The 17,703-nt window shown below is 39.4% G+C and overlaps 3 protein-coding genes across 8 annotated transcripts; 1 reads left to right on the top strand and 2 right to left on the bottom strand.

The window, feature by feature from the left end:
- Positions 1-662: 662 nt before the first annotated feature.
- LOC113664326 (transmembrane protein 121B) lies at positions 663-3,438 on the bottom strand. 4 transcript variants are annotated; one of them, XM_089213824.1, is made up of 4 exons: positions 3,046-3,418; positions 2,766-2,965; positions 2,354-2,425; positions 663-2,242 (listed from the first exon to the last, which is right to left on the bottom strand). In XM_089213824.1, exon 4 carries the CDS (start codon positions 2,149-2,151, stop codon positions 1,075-1,077), a length of 1,077 nt encoding a protein of 358 aa, XP_089069950.1. In that variant the 5' UTR covers positions 2,152-2,242; positions 2,354-2,425; positions 2,766-2,965; positions 3,046-3,418; the 3' UTR covers positions 663-1,074. The 4 variants fall into 4 exon arrangements, with proteins under 4 accessions (XP_089069950.1, XP_027035723.2, XP_089069952.1 ...); XM_027179922.2 differs by having other exon boundaries at positions 663-2,425; positions 3,077-3,438; XM_089213826.1 differs by lacking the exon at positions 2,354-2,425.
- Positions 3,439-5,691: 2,253 nt separating this feature from the next.
- On the top strand, positions 5,692-7,152 carry LOC113664321 (transmembrane protein 121B). Its single transcript, XM_027179917.2, has one exon. It carries the CDS (start codon positions 5,855-5,857, stop codon positions 6,863-6,865), a length of 1,011 nt encoding a protein of 336 aa, XP_027035718.2. The 5' UTR covers positions 5,692-5,854; the 3' UTR covers positions 6,866-7,152.
- Positions 7,153-7,156: 4 nt separating this feature from the next.
- LOC113664322 (uncharacterized) lies at positions 7,157-17,487 on the bottom strand. Of its 3 annotated transcripts, XM_089213828.1 has the most exons (14): positions 16,649-17,487; positions 15,766-15,804; positions 14,644-14,796; positions 13,931-14,137; positions 13,574-13,612; positions 13,371-13,492; positions 13,125-13,250; positions 11,929-12,453; positions 10,691-11,164; positions 10,232-10,451; positions 9,639-9,968; positions 9,196-9,448; positions 8,497-8,648; positions 7,157-7,722 (listed from the first exon to the last, which is right to left on the bottom strand). In XM_089213828.1, exons 1-14 carry the CDS (start codon positions 17,135-17,137, stop codon positions 7,639-7,641), a joined length of 3,213 nt encoding a protein of 1,070 aa, XP_089069954.1. In that variant the 5' UTR covers positions 17,138-17,487; the 3' UTR covers positions 7,157-7,638. The 3 variants fall into 3 exon arrangements, with proteins under 3 accessions (XP_089069954.1, XP_027035719.2, XP_089069953.1); XM_027179918.2 differs by lacking the exon at positions 7,157-7,722 and having other exon boundaries at positions 7,951-8,648; XM_089213827.1 differs by lacking the exons at positions 7,157-7,722; positions 13,931-14,137 and having other exon boundaries at positions 7,951-8,648; positions 16,649-17,373.
- Positions 17,488-17,703: the final 216 nt, after the last annotated feature.

A 17,703-nucleotide genomic window follows, 5' to 3' on the forward strand; every position in this document is an offset into this window, starting at 1 on the left:
CAACGCCACTCTTTTGAACCACCCTTGACCTGTATATTCTTGTATATACCTGTAACTCGAAAACGAGCACTGTGAGCTCAATTTTTTTGCTATTGAATTGCAATCAGCAGATCAATAATCCGTTTCTACCAAGTTCTTTCAAAAAAAAAATTTGTAGTACCGTTCAGAGCCACCTTAAATTACCTAAAAATTTAAGTTAATGAAATGAACACATTTCAGAAATGACGTCCAGCTATCTTGAGCAAGCCAATTAATTGACAAGCAAAACTAGTCAGCAGATGTTTCAACGCAGTGATGTTATCACCCGAATTTAAATTTTGTTCAGCCTGCAATCGAAAATTTGCCTATAGAAAGACAACGTGTTCATCCTCTATAAACTATCTCCTCAGCATTTGGTCACTCTAAAGCGACTCCACAGCGTTTGAATTGACGTGAATTGACTCTTCGTAGCCAGTCTTCATAGTTTGGTTTGATAAAAAACATTGTTAATTTTCGCAACCTTGATAATAAATCCAGCTCAACCTTCTTTCATATTTAAATCATGGAAACTGCAGAGTGTATACTTTCAATTTTGATTTCTTGGACTCCAAGGAAAAATTGCCTTCAATTGTCTCTTAATTGTGAGGAAAGAAGACGAGACCGAAGCATGAAATCTCAGGCGATAAGTTTTTGACCTTGTTTAATATTCAGTTGCAAATGAAACTGCGGATGTCTCGAGGATATTGAAAATTTTTCTTTCTTAAAAAAGTTTTCTTTCCTCTCGTCATTTCTGCTTCATCATTTTTATCGAATTTACAATGCGTTGCTTAAATTGAAAGTAAAATATTAAAATGTCGAGAGATTTCCTTAAGTCAATATTGCCCTAAGTAAATTATGAATATTCTTATTCTACAGGATAGTTTTGACCTCTCTTTTACTTTAAACATAGTGGTATAGACTCTTACATTTTAAAAACAAGCTAACGTAACTCAGTATTTGAGCAGCAACGTTTTAATGTTTATATGGATTCGTTTTTCGCTTGTCCCTCCTTGGATTCTCAAACAGTTTCTATTTAATAATATTTTAACAGACGCCTCAAACATATGTTTTGATCGGCGAAAAGTTCTCAGCGACTTGAACATTGTGTACTGTTTTATCAAGATTACAGCGACTAGTTTTAGGATAATGACCGTCCAGCTCCAAATTTACCATGTCATTTCCTATTTCACTTAGCTTGGTCTTTTTTGAATAATTCCCATTAACTGTGTAACACATCTTTAGATGTGACTTGAAAAAGGCTTTGGCGAAAGTCCTTGAGCATTGCTTGCACTTTCTCGGTCTTTGTTCGCCAAAGAACTCCATAATTTCAATAACTCCCATTACAATCGCCAGAGCATTTTTGGCCAACAGCACCGATACATCAAAGTGATACCCATGCCATAATATCAGCCTTAAAACCAAAAAAGGAACATTGACAAAAAACATAAAACTGCATACATAGATGAATTTGAAGGATATCGGAGACGTTTCTCCACTTTCGTGAAACTTATTGAACTTCAACTCAAATAAGGCAAAGGTTGGAAGGAAAATATTCATGCAAGAAAAAGCAAGGATGGAATTTCTTAATTCGATTGAGATCTTTTCCTTATCGAAAAGATACTCCAACATTTCCATGCTGTCAAAGAGATCAAGAGTTACAGCTGCCGTCATCTTCTCCAGGTAGTATCTTCGTCGCGAATGTGATTTAGCATCGTGATGCGCGTAAATAAGAAATAGAAATAACATCGGTGTTAGGCACAAGTTCATTTTTAGCATGTTGGGTCCAAAGACCATTTTCTCGTCTAGTAACGAGGCTTTGAGTTCAAACAGAATAGCTACCTTTGGCACTAAATGAAGCGAATAGATTATCCAAGAGAGATAAGCCAACTTTATTTCATCTTTATTTTCTTCGCAGGGCAACTGAGGCAGTTTTCGGCTGTTCCTTTGTGATATTTTCATTGTTAAAATCCAGGTGGATAAAACTATAGCATCTGCTACAATCCAAGCAAACCACCATGAAGATTCTTCTTTGACGATCAAATAATAGTCGAGGAGTACCCCTTGAAGAACAAGCAAGATGACAGCAAAAATTCGAGAAAATGCTTGGCGATAAATCTTTGTTCTACACGCCATGAGTCAAAGGAAATAGTCTTCAGTATATGACTTAAATCCTGCCGGCCGACAAATGTATCTGAGTCGTTAAGCACCAACAGCGTTCTCATGCCTGTAAGATGGAATTAACGAATTGTAAACATGTTGGTGCCAAAGTCACTAACTTCATTTCAGAGAAAAAGAAACAAGAGTAATTTGAAATTAGTAAACGTCACTGACTTGCCTTTTAATTATATTCTTCTCACAGCTGATGTAGCCCTAACATGTTTTCAATGGAAGGTTTACGGATGATTCGCTGGCGAAAGTAAATTTTGAACCAGTTAAAGTTTGATCATCTGTGTACCGCTTCCAGAGAATGATTGTTAAACTTTATTAAATCTTCTCTAATTTCCCCAGTCTTGAGAGTGCTTATTCATTTATCAGTAACTATACGGAATTCGAAATTTTAACCTTGAAAGGTAATTACTGCTTTCGATCATTTCTACATTTTTTTTACATTTTATAACCACTTTCATACTTTAGCAAATAGAAGTTTGACTGGATAAAAACTGACTCAAAATGGATTTTGGATTCTCGACTACGGCATTGCCTTCAATGCCAAGGAATATATGAAGTGAATTCTACGAAATGCAAACCTTTATTAGCAGTGTGTCAGTGTAGTTTTTCCTTCAAGCAGACTAAATGTCTCTAGAATTAACAGGACAAAAGGTTGTTAATTAATTTTGATTTGCATTTCATTTTAATCGCGGTATAAGTCGGAAAACTCACCTCAAGACCAGCCAAAGCATTACTGAGTGAAATGCATGTACACCTCTCTTCTTACATCTGGAAAACGCTGGAAAAAAAATCTGCATTCAAGATCAAAGACATAAAAATCATTACTTATTAATTATGTGCGAGTGAATTCGAACTAACCTCCCCGCATTTGACTGTGAATTTCTCTAACCTTCCAGTGATCTTTTCTGTATCCTGCTGTTTGGACGACGACTCAATCAAATGTTTTTGAATAATTCCCTTTGTTATGAAAATGTTACAGTTTTCAGCAACTCATGCATTTGTGAATAGCGAAGCAGATCTCCCAAGCCGTTTAACCCGAGGGGAAAAAAAATTGTTCCCGCGCCAAGAAAGTCTCTCGGCAAGTCTCGTGAGCGGATGCAAAAGCTTTTGCCCCGACAGAAATAAGGCTGGCCTCTTTGGAGCATTTTTTCACAATTCTGGCACTTAACCTCGATAGCACAAATGGATGCTGTGTACAGTTCCGGAAAGTAGCTGTTAGATTATGTTGCTTACAGTTCCGTTGGCCTGCTCTCATGAACAATACGCCCACACACAATCGCAAGATTATCAATTATTGCATTTTAAGGGGTACATCAATAATTTAAAATAGTATCTTTAATTCAAAATCTGAAAACGAAAATGATAAGAAAGAACAACCCCCGTCATGCTCTTGATATTCATTTCAACTTTCACTCAGTCACTTGGCGTTGTAATCATATCCTTCACTATTTTCATTAAGGCTCCGACTTAAACTTCCGTTTGACTTTTAGCTTAATTCCTCAGGAAGCCGAGACATAAATATTAAATGATTAAAAGCGTTCTGGCCCTCGCCGGAAATACTCACTAATGCATCAGTAAACTACGCCCTAGTGAGAGGGTCTCAACTGGGTGATGGCTTTTACGGCTAACGGTTAACATCTTGAAAAGATAGACGGGCCGCAGCCAGGATAAAATATCTTGTAAAATTTAAAAAACGATCTCTGGCTAAAACTTTTAAAAAATATACGAGCTTTCGGCTGTTTGCGCTACAGCCTTCAACGGGTAAAATGATAAAAAGGTAAGAAATACTAGGTGTGAAGTACAAAGTAAAAAATTAAAAATGCTGATAACTAAGAATGTTTGTTAAAAAGAATGTTGTATTGTCCGGGCAAAGGACAGGAATTGTTGTCCGCATTGGGAGTTAACTTGGAATGCCACGCTTCTAGTGTTTTTCTTGTTCTAAAACTGCCTTTGTCAATAATGGATGCATTATCAAAGTCTATTGCGTGACTATTGGCCCAGACGTGATTGGAAATTCTTGAGCCTTTTGCCGCGGTTTTCACATTTCTGAGGTGTTCTTTCTTTCTTGTGTTGAAGGCCCTGCCAGTCTCACCAATATAACACCACGAACAGTCACCACAAGGAATTTTATAAACAACATTTGTTTGCGATTCCAACGATGGTCGAAATTTTGGAGCCGGGAACTGTTGTTGGAGGGTGATGAGTGGTTTGTTCACCACTGTGATGTCGTGTTTTTTGAGGACACGAGTCAGAGGTTCTGTTACGCCTTTAATGTATGGAAGAGAGGCGAACGACTTGCGTGATTCGGACGCCTCGACCATCTTGAAAAATGTGCCAACAAGTTCCTCCGGGGACAACACTGTTGAGCGTCGGGTTTTTTTGGCCTGGATGTTTTTAATGAAATTCGATGGATAACCATTAGATTCAAGTGCTGAATAAACTCGATTTAGTTCTCGTTCTTTTCCTTCGGAGGAGTTGGGTAGCTTTAGGGCTCTGTGTAGAAGAGTTGCTGCTGTGCTGGCCTTGTGTTTATTATCATGGTGAGAATTGTAGTCTAGATATCTGTCCGTGTGCGTAGGCTTTCTGTAAACATCGACAGCGATGGTGCCATTTCTACGGGTGACCAAAGTGTCACTCCTTTCTCGACACTTTCTCCTTTCTCGACACTTTGGTCACCCGTAGAAATGGCACCATCGCTGTCGATGTTTACAGAAAGCCTACGCACAAGAAGATAAGAAGAGGACAAAACTGAAATGAGGAGATTCGCAGTTAAAAGATGTTACCGTATTTCGTGCTGTTGTTTGGATATTTAACAATTGGTTCGCATTACAGGATGATCTTCTTAAAAGGGATATTAAATAGAAAGTGACTGAGTTGGGATCGCGAAAATAACATTTTCCCAAAAGTGACCAAAATGGGTCTTAAACGGAATAAGTTTCTTTTTCTTTCCATCATTTTTTTACGAGAACTGTTTTCTTTAAGAACTTAAGGCTGATTAACCAAAATTTTACGAACATACGAAGAACCGTGATACCCAGGCCGAGAGTCAGTTAAGAACGTCTTTATTTTGCTCATTTTTTATGTGAGAAATGTAAACAATGGTGGTCTCACAGGACAATTAATTCCACTACTACAAGGGACATTTTGTAAATTTAACAATGCGGTTTTCTTATTGCGTGATACACTGGAGAACAATCGAGTTCGTAGTCGAAACTTAGTCAGTACTAATAAAACTTCTAGAAAAAAATTTAAAAACGTTTTCAGGTTCAAATCGCAAAAAAAAGATAAGAACATGTAGCCTCAGCCGCAAATTTAGACTTTCTTACAAATAGAGAGGGTGTGCACAGCTTAATTTGTCTACGGCGTTTTATTCCTCGAGATTTTAAGTGACAGAACTAATTGAACCAACGATACAGAAATCATTACAAAATGTCAACAAATGCTGACAGGTATTTTGCATAAATAATCAAAAATTCGGTTAGTGATTAATAGATTATACTTTTTGAAACGATACAATGAAACAAAGAACTAATGTGGACGAACAACTGCGAACCAATTGGGAATCCGTGATGGACTGGTTGAAAGACTGCTTTCATTTTTCTGCCCCACTGCTCATTGGTTAATTATTCATGAAACGCAACAACGTGGTCATATGAGCGCTTAAGTCATGGCACGGAAAACAGGGATTTATCGCCGAGCGCTTGCTAGGATCCTTGCCGTCACCTTGCTGGTTCTTCAAGGTATAATCCTCGACTACTATTTAGTCGTCGAAGCGAATTCATGGTGGTTTGCGTGGATTGTTACAGACGTTATCGTCATAATCTCTTGGATTTTAACACTGTGGCTATCGCATCGAAAATCTCAGAGTGCCACAACAGGCACGAAAGATGCGATTAAATTTGCGTATCAAGCCTGGATTATCTATGCAGTACACCTAGTGCCCCAATTAGCCACTCTCTTCAAGCTCAAATCGTCTTTATTCACGGATGAGGAACTTTTCTTTGGAACAAACACATTAAAAATGAATTTGTGCCTGACACCTATGTTATTTCTGTTTCTCATCTACGCGCATCACGATGCCAAATCACACACGCGACGAAAATATTACTTGGAGAAAATGACGGCAGCTGTAACGCTTGATCTGTTCGACAGCGTGGAAATGTTGGAGTACCTTTTCGAGGAGGAAACAATCTCGATCTCACTGGAAAATTCTATCCTAGCTTTTTCTTGCATGAATGTTTTTCTTCCAACCTTTGCCTTATTTGAGCTGAAATTCAACAAGTTTCATGACAGTGGAGAAACTTCTCCGATCTCGTTTAAATTTATCTATATTTTCACTTTTATGTTTTTCGTTAATGTTCCTTTTTTGGTTTTAAGGCTGATATTATGGCATGCGTACAACTTAGATATATCGGTGCTGTTGGCCAAAAATGCTCTGGCGATTGTGATGGGAGTTATTGAAATAATGGAGTTCTTTGGAGAGCAGAGACCGAGAAAGTGCAAACATTGTTCAAGGACTTTTGCTAAAGACTTTTTCAAGCCTCACATGAAACTTTGTTCGCCTGCTGTAAATATGGAAATGATTCCCTTTGATAAGACAAGCAAGCTGGACGACTCTAAAGAAATTGCTTTAAATGCGTGTGACATTTCGCCTAATTCAACAGAAACATACGTCTAATTCATATCCCAAACAAAGCTTTGTAAAACTATTATTGATCAAGAATTACGATTGAATATGAAATGACGTATGTCAAAACATGGTTTGCACATTGTCATTCAACCCGCTTACAATTTGCTACGTAGTCTGAAAGGCTCTTCCACAGTGTTTAGTATTGTTTTCATTGTTGTTTTGTTCCGTTTCGGAAGGTGTTGAAAGTGCTCGTGTCACGCTGTTAACGGATGATTTTTGACAAAGTATTAGGAAACCACAATAGAATTATTAAAAAGCGGATTGTTTTGATTGACTACTGTGCTGTGGAAGAACTTTATTTATCTCAGCACAAGCCTGTCGAGCCATTAGTCCAACCCCCCGTCCACTTCTGGGATTTATTGGTAGGGGGTAACTTTGACAAACTACGTTAAGTTACGTTTTTCAAAGGAAGAGCGATAAAATTTCCCACGGATTCGACGAGAAAACACTTTTTTAGTCCGTCCATTTCGCTTGCTCGATCTAAGATGTTTCTGTCTTCTGTAGGGACCTCAATGGGAAACCATTTTCTGAGACAGTCAACTTGACTAAATGATGCCGGCACGAGGTACCATTTCGAAAAATTAAAAGCTACTATCAGTAGGGGAAGTCGTTTTGAATCATTGGAGGAGCCTCGATAGCAAAAATTCCCGGCCACGTATCGAAACCTTGAAGATTACCCCACTCCCTCTCATCTCCCTGATAAATTTTCAATATAGCCTGTAACTTCCGTCCCACTTATACTAGCGAGATAAGCGATGCGATCACGGGTTGCAGGTTGAGCTATTCGGGATTAGGCCGGGTGCGGAGTTAGCTGTCTCATGGTAGTCTTCAGCGCACCAGTCCGCCTAGAAGAATACAAATTAATTAAAACGTTAATGAGGGTTCTATGGCAGTTTTCTTCGAACACTGATACACCCTCAAATCTGGATAGGAAAAAGTCGATATTACTGTAAGCGTAATATACATTAGTGCCGTGGGTGCTGAAGGCTTTTCTTGTGTGGCACAAAATTCGTCGGATTCAGAGCTCGAGAAAATCTTCCCTTCCCTAGGATTATTACAATAGAAGCACCATAAAAGGTGAAAAAATGTAAACTTTATATCGATCAAATCAGTTTTTCTCAAGAGATTCTCACAATCTCTTATTTTGGATTATCTACTTAAACTGAACATAGCGTAGAGAGCCAACAAGGGCGTCTAAAGCTTGAGATGAAAACCATCTACAGACTTTACAACTGACGATGATGCCTCGATAATTGGATGACGGCGACGTGTTAAAAACTTGTACACCTTTTCAATGATTTGGACGAAAAGTAGCTTAAAAGAAATTCACGGGATGAAGCGGAACGAATTTCAAACGGCGAAGTGTTTCTTAAAATAGTTAACCCTTTAACTCCTAGATCAAATTTGTAATTCTCCTCATGGTCAACCCTACAATTCTTACAACGTTAGTTCAGAGAATTTAGTATTGGATCAACTAATTATCCACAAATTGATATTTGTCTTTATTCTCATCACTTATCTGGTTGATATTGTATTAATATTGTAGGGAAAAATTCTTTCTTGGTCACTCATGGGAGTTAAAGGGTTAACGTATTCTTTAGGTCCAGTTAATATCGCACGTTAAATTTCCGAAGAACTTTTAACACTTGGTCTTGAGACTTCCATTTCTGTCCAACTTCTTCCCAAATGTCAGTACAACCAGCTGATTTCTGACGCCTTTTGATTCTGCCATTGGCCATCCTTGATTTCTTTCTGGCAATAACACGTACTCCTATTGTGTGTTTCAAAAAACAGAAAAAACTCAGGTCAGTGAGGATGGACGAGGAAATGATGATGTGAATGAGTAATCAGTGATTGAAACAAATTCTACCCGGGCAGATCTATTAGGTATCTCTTGCTGGTATGCCGGCTGTTTGTAGATGGAAATGAGAGGAGAGAGTTGTTCTTTTATCGAGGGTGGGAGACCGTATATGTAGAACCCGGATGAAACCCTTAGGGTAAGGACGAGACCAGGTCTGGGAATCGGAGGCAAGCAACAGCGATAAGAGGTAAGCGTTTTCACATCATCGCTTATGCCTGCTCGCTCTCTGTGCCGGCTCTTTTTGATGCAAAAGCGCGATAATAACGCATTTGTGAAGAAGACTACTTTGTATTCAAAGTGACGCGAATGGTCGAATGGAGAAAAAAAATCAGGGCCTCTTTCCCCTCTAAACTCCTCGCTGGTAAAGAATCCTTCCCCTGTCAAGCCCTTAAACTTAGCATTAGTCGAAAGTAACCTTAAATTAAACAATTACACGGAATTGATATTTCAAGCTTACCTCTTCTGAGAGTGAACATGGCGAGGGCTGCTTCATCTTTCACTATTCCCTGCTTGTATTGATGTAAAGCCATTATCAAGTTCATTCCTCCGTGAGCTAAAAACAACTGTTTTAAGGAAGCATCGTTGCCTACTAGGATTCTGATAACCACTATTCCTAGCGCCTGAATAGCTTCGTCATCTTCGTTACCCCGGATGTACTCAATTACTTCAGCAAAGCACCCAAGCTTGGCTAATTTTAGACGCGTGTCAGTCTGAAGTAAACGAAAAGAATCGAAAATAGAATAGCAATAAAATAATAACTTTCACTTAATTATCTTCTATCTTTAGGTGTTAGCCCCCCAAATCTAAGAGAAGTCAATTTAGGAGAACCGAAACCAGCCATGATGGAAAACCATCGAGGACTTTAAACAGAACTTTACCTTTCGATTGATGCCATCTTACCTCTCCATTGACAACAGCTTCTCTCAAAACCATGAGCGTCGTCCTTCCTAGAGTAGACGGTACTGGAGGCGCTAAGGAATCTAGTAAATACCCCCCACAGTGCTGAATCACATGTCGAACACATGTCATTCCCAAATACTTGGATTTGTTCATGCTTTTACAAACAGGATCTGCTGAACTCGAAGACCGCTGACTAAGGGTGCTGCTTCGCGATGTTAAAGATGAAGGCGCTCTCGTGGTCCACGCTTCTTTCGGTGTAGGATGACCAGGAGATCTTGAGGATGCGTACTTGCTGTGTTGGAGAAATCTTATAGTTTTCAACACATTAACCTGGTCAACGGGGAAAAAAAAGCAAGTCACAAGGCAAAAGAAAATATAGAGATCCTCTATCAAAAAAAACGCGGTTTCTAATGGTTACCTCCGAAATTTAAATGCTTTGTGTACTTGAGGGACCGGAAAACGCTCTTTGCAGTCCATCAATCAAAGAAAGCGATGCTTTTTATTGTAGAGCTTGTAATAAACGCAACAGAACTAATAACTCGAATGTCCGATAACCTTTTATTCATCAAAATTCATCGAACTACCAGTTGTACCTGAATCTCGTAAATTCCACACATTATCCACGGTGCCAAACAAGAAATAACCTTGGCATCAAGAAGACTTTGCTTGACGTAGTGCGTTGTCTCGCGCGAGTCTTGGGTACTAGTCACCTGAGTAGAAGTACTGGGTCGTTCATGAAGTGAAGAGGATTGTAAGCTTTTTGATGACGTGACGGACGTAACACTTGTTTGAGATAGCGTGCGCGATAAAGATCTGATAATACAACCAAAAACATCTTAAATGAGCTAAACGTAAGGAACATTCTGAAGCCTGGGAGTTTCAAAGTTCGTGACTAATAATAACAGTACTTCTATCTCAAAGTTCGCCGGGGTCTCTTTGAACGAGGATGTCCTGAAGTCACGGTGAACTGAGACTATCTTGATTTTTTTTACGATTCTAAATCGAAAATTGTTTTATTTCTACGACCTCAGGTGAAGGACATATATGCAAACCTTGAGCTTCCTCTTCGGATCATTCTACGACCTTCTGCTCCTTTGGTGATCTTCATAACGTTTTTTACCAGAATTGCAGACTTTTGGAAAGAGATGTGTCTCTTCGTCGTTTTGGCTCGTGAATCATCCAACATTTTCACGTCTTCTACAGACGGGTCAAATTCGGGTGCTGTGGTTTTAGCAAACAAGCATAGCAAATTCACTGCTTCTTTAACAAAATCAATCTCATTCTGTTCAAATCTAAAATCTGGATAACTTTTGCAGGGTTCTCTTCTTTTACTTGTACTCTCAAATATTAGCTCTGTCCGTGCGTGCTTCAACGTTCTCGTGATTTCTTTTGGGGGAAGTGTTGAAGGGTCGATGTCATGGAAAGATGGAGGGTTCACTTTGAATAATCTGTCGCTGAGGAATTCAAGGTCGCGGATAAATTTTAGACCGCCATTTTGGATCATGTGTGCCACAAGATTTAACCGTCTGTGAAAAAAATGAAGGATTTCTTAAAATGGTATCAAACTATTTAAAAAATTATCACAGGGGACTAAATGCGATACGAAAAATTTGCTGATCATTTTCTAGGTTGATAAGGATTAAATGTCGAACTGCGGACTAACCGACTGACTCCTAGACTGATTTGGATAGCTAACTGCCTAAATGACTGAATGACTGGGTAATTTGGTATTACTGATCAACTGAGTTGATAACGTAGTTTAGCCACCGTAAAGAGTTTCAAAGCTGATATTTCAAGCGTTAGCTCTTCGCTGTGAGGAAGGGCCAACGCTCCAAACGTCAGCTTTGAAACTCTTTTCGGTGGCCAAAGTACCAAATTACCCGGTCATACTCTCCCACCGGCGCAGCACCACATGCAGTTACTTAAGAAACTTCGTCGCTTTATTCATTTGACTGACTGACTGTTCGACGGACGATCAGTATTACCGACCAATCAACGAACTCAAGGAGTTACACAATCCTTTGCCACCTTGTTGCTTAACAACTATATATAGGTTAACTCCGGTGATAATTTAAACCGTAGGGGGCGAGTTTTGAAAACGCTAACTACTCGAGCGTTTCTCTTTGTCAGAGCAAACACCCAAAAGCCCGAACTACAGATGTGAATCAAAAAATGTTAAAAAGAGGGCGATTATCATTGAAATTGATAATGATTATGACGACAGAGACAATTACAATAATAGTGATTATAATGATGACCAAACGGTACTACTTGTACGAGTGATACGTACCTTTCTTCAACTGATTCACGCCCGCTTCGGTCATCCACTTCCTCGCTGATCAAAATTACATTTGACATAATCATCAAGCAGTTAGTAAGCACTTGTAAACTTCTCAGATATTTCTCTTTACCAGTAAAGGTATTTATCTTTCTCAGCCTTACTGATCCAAGATTATTAGAATTACTTGTCTTTGATATAAATTGTCTCTCGGAGCCGTTCCTCCAAAGCGCATCGTTTTCAAATACAAGCATTAGAAGAGACGTTAACTCTGAGATAGTTCTTTTGGTTTTGGAGCCAGAATCTCTGTCGGCGGAGATAAGATGATTTGAAGTCCCTGGTAAATGAGACCACGACTGCCTCTGTAAGTTGTCTTCACTTGATGAAAATATCCCAGAGCTGTCTGAATGCTGACTTAGTTCATCTTGCGAAGCAACTTTTCCAACAGTGACCTGGCTCAAAGCAGAGAATGCTGATGCCCTGTCCGGATTTTTAGAAATGTTTCTGAGTGCTATACTAGCCTGTTCCCTGACGCGTCTGTTGAGAAGATAAAATATGATTTTTAGCTGCTGTTTTTTAGCTGCTGTTCGTGTGTGTACGTTCGGCTTGCGCTTATGGCAGGTACGCTGGACACGGGGTTGAACTCTCGCTGGTTCCATACCCAGAGAAGTTTTGATTAAAGTGGGGGCCTCTTGACTCGTGTGTAGACACTTTGATAACCTAAAATTAGCCTCGGAAGTGCAGGAAATATGCTTTTGTATACTTCGTTAGAGCATCGTAATACAGAACCAAAGTTCTTTCTCAAGTTAATCAGGAAACACGAATACTAGCAACACAGCGAGCTGACAATCGAGGACAAGTTAAACAAATCGTAGGCTTACTAAACTGGAACCCTGAACGAGTATGCACAGCTGTAAATGTTTGTTTTTGCGCGTAACACAACAAACATGACAGGACGGATAATGCATGCACTGTAAGTACCTCCCGTTGTTCCATACAAAGCCTTAGAAAAGTTTTCTAAGGCTTTGTATGGAACAACGGGAGGTACTTACAGTCCACGCGTTTTTCCGTCCTGTCATGAAAGGCATGCACAATTTCAGTCAGCTGCCGTGATGAAACGAAACATCTCGATCATGGTTCTAGGGCCACCGTGACATATTGCGAACTTTTCCAACTTTTCAGTTCTTTTCAATACTTGTCTCGCTTACCTACACTGAGAACAGGTAACGGCCCACAGTAGATGTTCGACAACATTGTGAGGGGCGATTACTGTTAGTCCTTGTTTGTAAAATGCCAAAATCCCTAAAAAACGTGCAGCCTTCTGCTGTTGACGACTAAAAGAGGAAAAAAGGTTGGAGAGATGAAATAAGTTCTCATTTCACCTGCAAATCTATACATCTATGATATGAACAAAACGTGTTCTTTAATGAAAGAATCAGAGAAGTAAGTCTCACCAAGGACTGAACTGCAACAGGTTCGTGACACCTATGATGACGTCATCATACTTAGAGAGAAACGTCTCGACCGTAGAGGAATCATGGGAAATCAAATTTGTCAGCACTTCAGTAACCAGGCCCTGTAGAAGACAGCAAATGCATCGCACTGAGGAAAAAAATTGTTGATAGACATTTTGGTATTTACAAAACGTTAATTTTACCTGCAGTTCAGGATTCTCAACGCACATTCGTCGTGGATTCTAGGCAAGAAAAAACAAAAAAACAAAGACTTACTGAAAGCGCTACAAAACCTAACCTTATTTTTAATGTGTAGGCTGCATATCACTTAGGTCATTTAGTGTTCTTCCGAGGCTGGATAATGCGCTTTCCCGGATAACCCACCATGCAGTTTACCTGTGTCTGCAAAAAAAACATTACACAATGCACAGCAGATGGTAAGTCAAACGGTGACAGTTCTATCCATAAAAAATGGAGCCATTTTTATAATATAAAAAGTGTCAAAAATTATCTGCGATATTCTATTGCCCTTTGAAAATAAAAATCGAACAGTTGTCCACCTTGCTCGGTGATAGCTGCGTAACACCTGCAAGTCCATACGCAATGAGGAGCTGTGCCATTTTGGGATGAGCAGCGAGATTCTTGATTGCTGTTAGGACCGTGTATTGCAAAGGATCGTGCGAGGAAAGCAGTCCAAACAGTGCTTCTGTTCCTGATTTGGTCATCACATCCAGCCAGAGTTCAGCGTGTTCCGTCTTCTCCACCACCTGTAGCAAAGCAAGATCGTACTTTTTTATATTTTTATGCTTGTATGTCTGTGTCTAAACTTGTGTGGTGTTTCCCCGAAAGCTCGGAAGTTTCAAGTTTGTCATCTGAGGTTGGTTACTCGAGGACATCCACTCGACATCCACTCGTCATCAAGTGTGTGGCTTTTTCAAGTTTCGAAAGTTGTCTTTTTCGCAATGAGGCATCATGTTCAAAGCTTGTTAGTTTTAAAAATCTTACAATACACTCGCCTAGTATCATCAGGAGATTGCTTCGTGCGGCGCGGAACTAACAACTGAGGGGTCCACAAACCGTGAGTACAGCTTCCCGGCTAACCATTCGCGCTTCGCTTTGACATTCGAGCCTGGTTCTCATGTGATCGTTTTAAAGCATTCACTGGTCGAAAATGGAGTGAACGTACACGGGTGTCTCACAATAGCATTAATTTGTTTCATGGTGACAAATGATAGCCATATGTAATAACATTAACAAGAGACGTGTGACAAACCTTATTCAGGCAAGACACCGCTTCCTTCTTTATGCCGTCGTCTGCACTCAATAGCAGTAGGTCTACTAAGTCCTCAAGCAGGCCTTTCTCCAAGAACTTTTTGACATTCAAGGTACTAGTGCACAGTTGACTTATCATTGAGAGGACGCTTTCCTGAAACAATAATTAAATAGCCTTTAAATAAAACTTGAGCTAAACTTGTACTGTAAACAATCTAGCCCGCGTCCGAGGTGGCCCATCAGGTCACATTTTTTCATTTTATTTCCTGGTGTTCATAACAATCCCGCGATTTTGAGTAATGTTATCGCTCTTTAATCACGACAATGCAGATCCATTACAGCCTGTAATAGACCAACATTGAGCAATTTTACCCACAGACTTTTCCCTTTACAGATTTCCTCGGCAGATAACTGATACCCATGTTAACTTCCAGGGAGTATTTTCTTCAGTTCATTACCTTCATTCTCATCGCTTATCTGTCGGACCGTGCATTAAAATGACTACAAGAAGAGAAGTAACTGGTTTAACTGAAGAATTTTAAACGAGAGAGCACTGAGAGAGAACGGAGATTACTTGGATGCCATAGCAGATACGGGCAAAATTAAATTCCTTCCATTTATTTCATAAACCAAAGACAAATAATGAAATTGCCAACATAGAAGAAAACCGTAACATGTGCCTCGGTTGAAGTATTTCAAAACTTAATTAATTGGGGGATGTTAATTATCATAAGCAATTAGTGGACACCTAGTTTGTGAACAAAGAACGTGACGTAAAAATGTTATCAGCCATAATACTCCTTGGTATAATTCCTTGATCCTTTTAATTTTCGTCAAGCCGACACAATGAGGTTCGGCATGAGCAATATAGGACCCACAAAGGCCTCAGGGTGAGTAAAGTATGTTATTAGCTTTAAAACAAAGCAAAAAACTTTTAACCTTAAATAATGGCTAGTTAATTTTTTTTCTCGCAAACGTTAACATGTAGCTACTCATTACGTGATGAGCAACTATCTCACTATAAAATGTAATGTTAAATCTATGTTCCGTGTTAACAGTCGGACCTTGTTAACGTAGTATTTGTCGATAAATTTGATTCAATCGTAAGAACTGGTATACTCACCTTAAGTCTAGAGTCATCCGTATTAAGCAATTTCAGGACCTAAGTGGGTAAAATAATTCGTTTTATTAGCTTATTATTGACCAAAAACAATTATGCATTCGGAAAACAATGCCCTCCCGCGAGGGTCTTAAACGTAATCGTAAATGTAAAATAGAAATTATCTATTATACACATTTTTTGGCTTTGATATCCTTCGAGAATAAGCTGAGTCAGGCAAACTGCTTTAATTAAGGTGCACTCAGAAACCATCTTTCCTTCTTTGATCAAAATTACGGGAACTGAGAACCACAGTCCTACTCAAACAAGGCCTACCAATATCTTTTGGGTTTGTGTACAGTCCAGGCAATCCCATATGTTACAGCGTCAATCATGCCTTGTTTCAAAACATATTGAATACTGTTGTTATGTCATTTGAGAAGGAAATGCATGCAGTGTGACAGTTCAGCTAGAAGCCCTTGTAAGGCATTCTACCTGTCAGAGTATTTCCTGTGGGCAGATATCACAAAACACACGCCTATATTTCAAAGTCCATGGAGCCTTCCCTTATCTCTTCTTCATAACAATGATATGAAGATATAGCTGCTTGTTTTCCCACGACCTTTTTCCGTGATTGGTAAAAGTGACATTGTACAACGAAAATAAAACGCACTTACAAGAACGAAAAATAGAACTCTTACTGATTCTATAAATTTTTGAACGAATGGCGCTCTGTGTGTGAAACATCTGATGGTCTGTGAAAGTATTTGACTACCGTTAATGCGTCATAGCCAACAGATTATGAAGTGGCACAATTATTTAGTCCAATTGACACATTATCAGACAAACGTCTCAGAGAGCGCAAACGGATTAACACTGCTTCGATATGAGTAAAGTCGGAACATACCTGCACCATTTCGTCATCTGTTAAAATTTTACTCCCTTGAAATCCTTTTACGATGTTCCTGAAAGCCTTTGGAGATTCCTTCTTAGGACCTTTGCAGTATTTAAAAAATGTAATCATCAGTTCATGAAATCCGATTTCCCCTACGTCGCCTTCTTGGTCTCTCGAAGCCTTTTCATGGCCATTCTGTTCTTCCTCGCATTTACACAGGTAATTCCTTTCAGGGACTTCCACTTCTCTCTTAGGCAACACAACTTTAATAGTGACGATATTTTCCTTTGGCGGCTTAACAGATGAGAGAATTTGCTGCTTATCAGCAGAAGATCCAATTTTCGACTGTACAACCTGCGACTGCTTCCTTTCAATGTTCCACTTTCGCGTTTCAACCTTAAGTCTAGGAATTCGTCCTCGAATCTCGGCCCAGTCGGACGGACTTGAACATTTTGTGCCGACAACTTCCAAATGTTTGAAGTTCCATGGTGAAAGAGCCATCTTGAATCGAAGAAAGGCACAAGTTCATGGCAACTACATCGCTGATAAGTCAAACAATGCAGTGTGTATCTTTCCGCTGTGATCGAATTCCTTGTAGCAGATTGCATGACCAATAACTAATTATGTTCGTCATTTCCTCTTAATCTTTAGCAAGAGAGTGTCACTCTATAACTACATGTAAGGCAAACACGGTACTTTAAATATCAACAAACTTGCAAATAAAGGTCAAATCACTGTTCAATAGCGCGTTAGGTTCATTGCGGAGTTCATTTGAATCACAATAGACAAAATCGTTCGCGCAAATAATTAGGCGTGAGATAAGTGAAAGCTGAAATAGGACGTGACGTGGGGGAACCTAGTAAGGGTTTATTGGTTAAGTACGAAAACTTCAAACTCACGCTCGTCGACCAACTTGCCACCCCTGGAGGAAAAATATTAGCTGTTGTTCATATAACAGAGGGGAGAGTATTGGAAACGAGTTGCCTCGAACTTACACAGGAGTAACATAGGACATTTTACGAAAGTATTCGATATAGTTAGTCGTCTTTCGCGTGCGAGAGAGTCCC

Source organism: Pocillopora damicornis, chromosome 8 (assembly GCF_964200805.1).
Source record: "Pocillopora damicornis chromosome 8, jaPocDami1.2, whole genome shotgun sequence".
NCBI classification, from domain to species: domain Eukaryota; kingdom Metazoa; phylum Cnidaria; class Anthozoa; order Scleractinia; family Pocilloporidae; genus Pocillopora; species Pocillopora damicornis.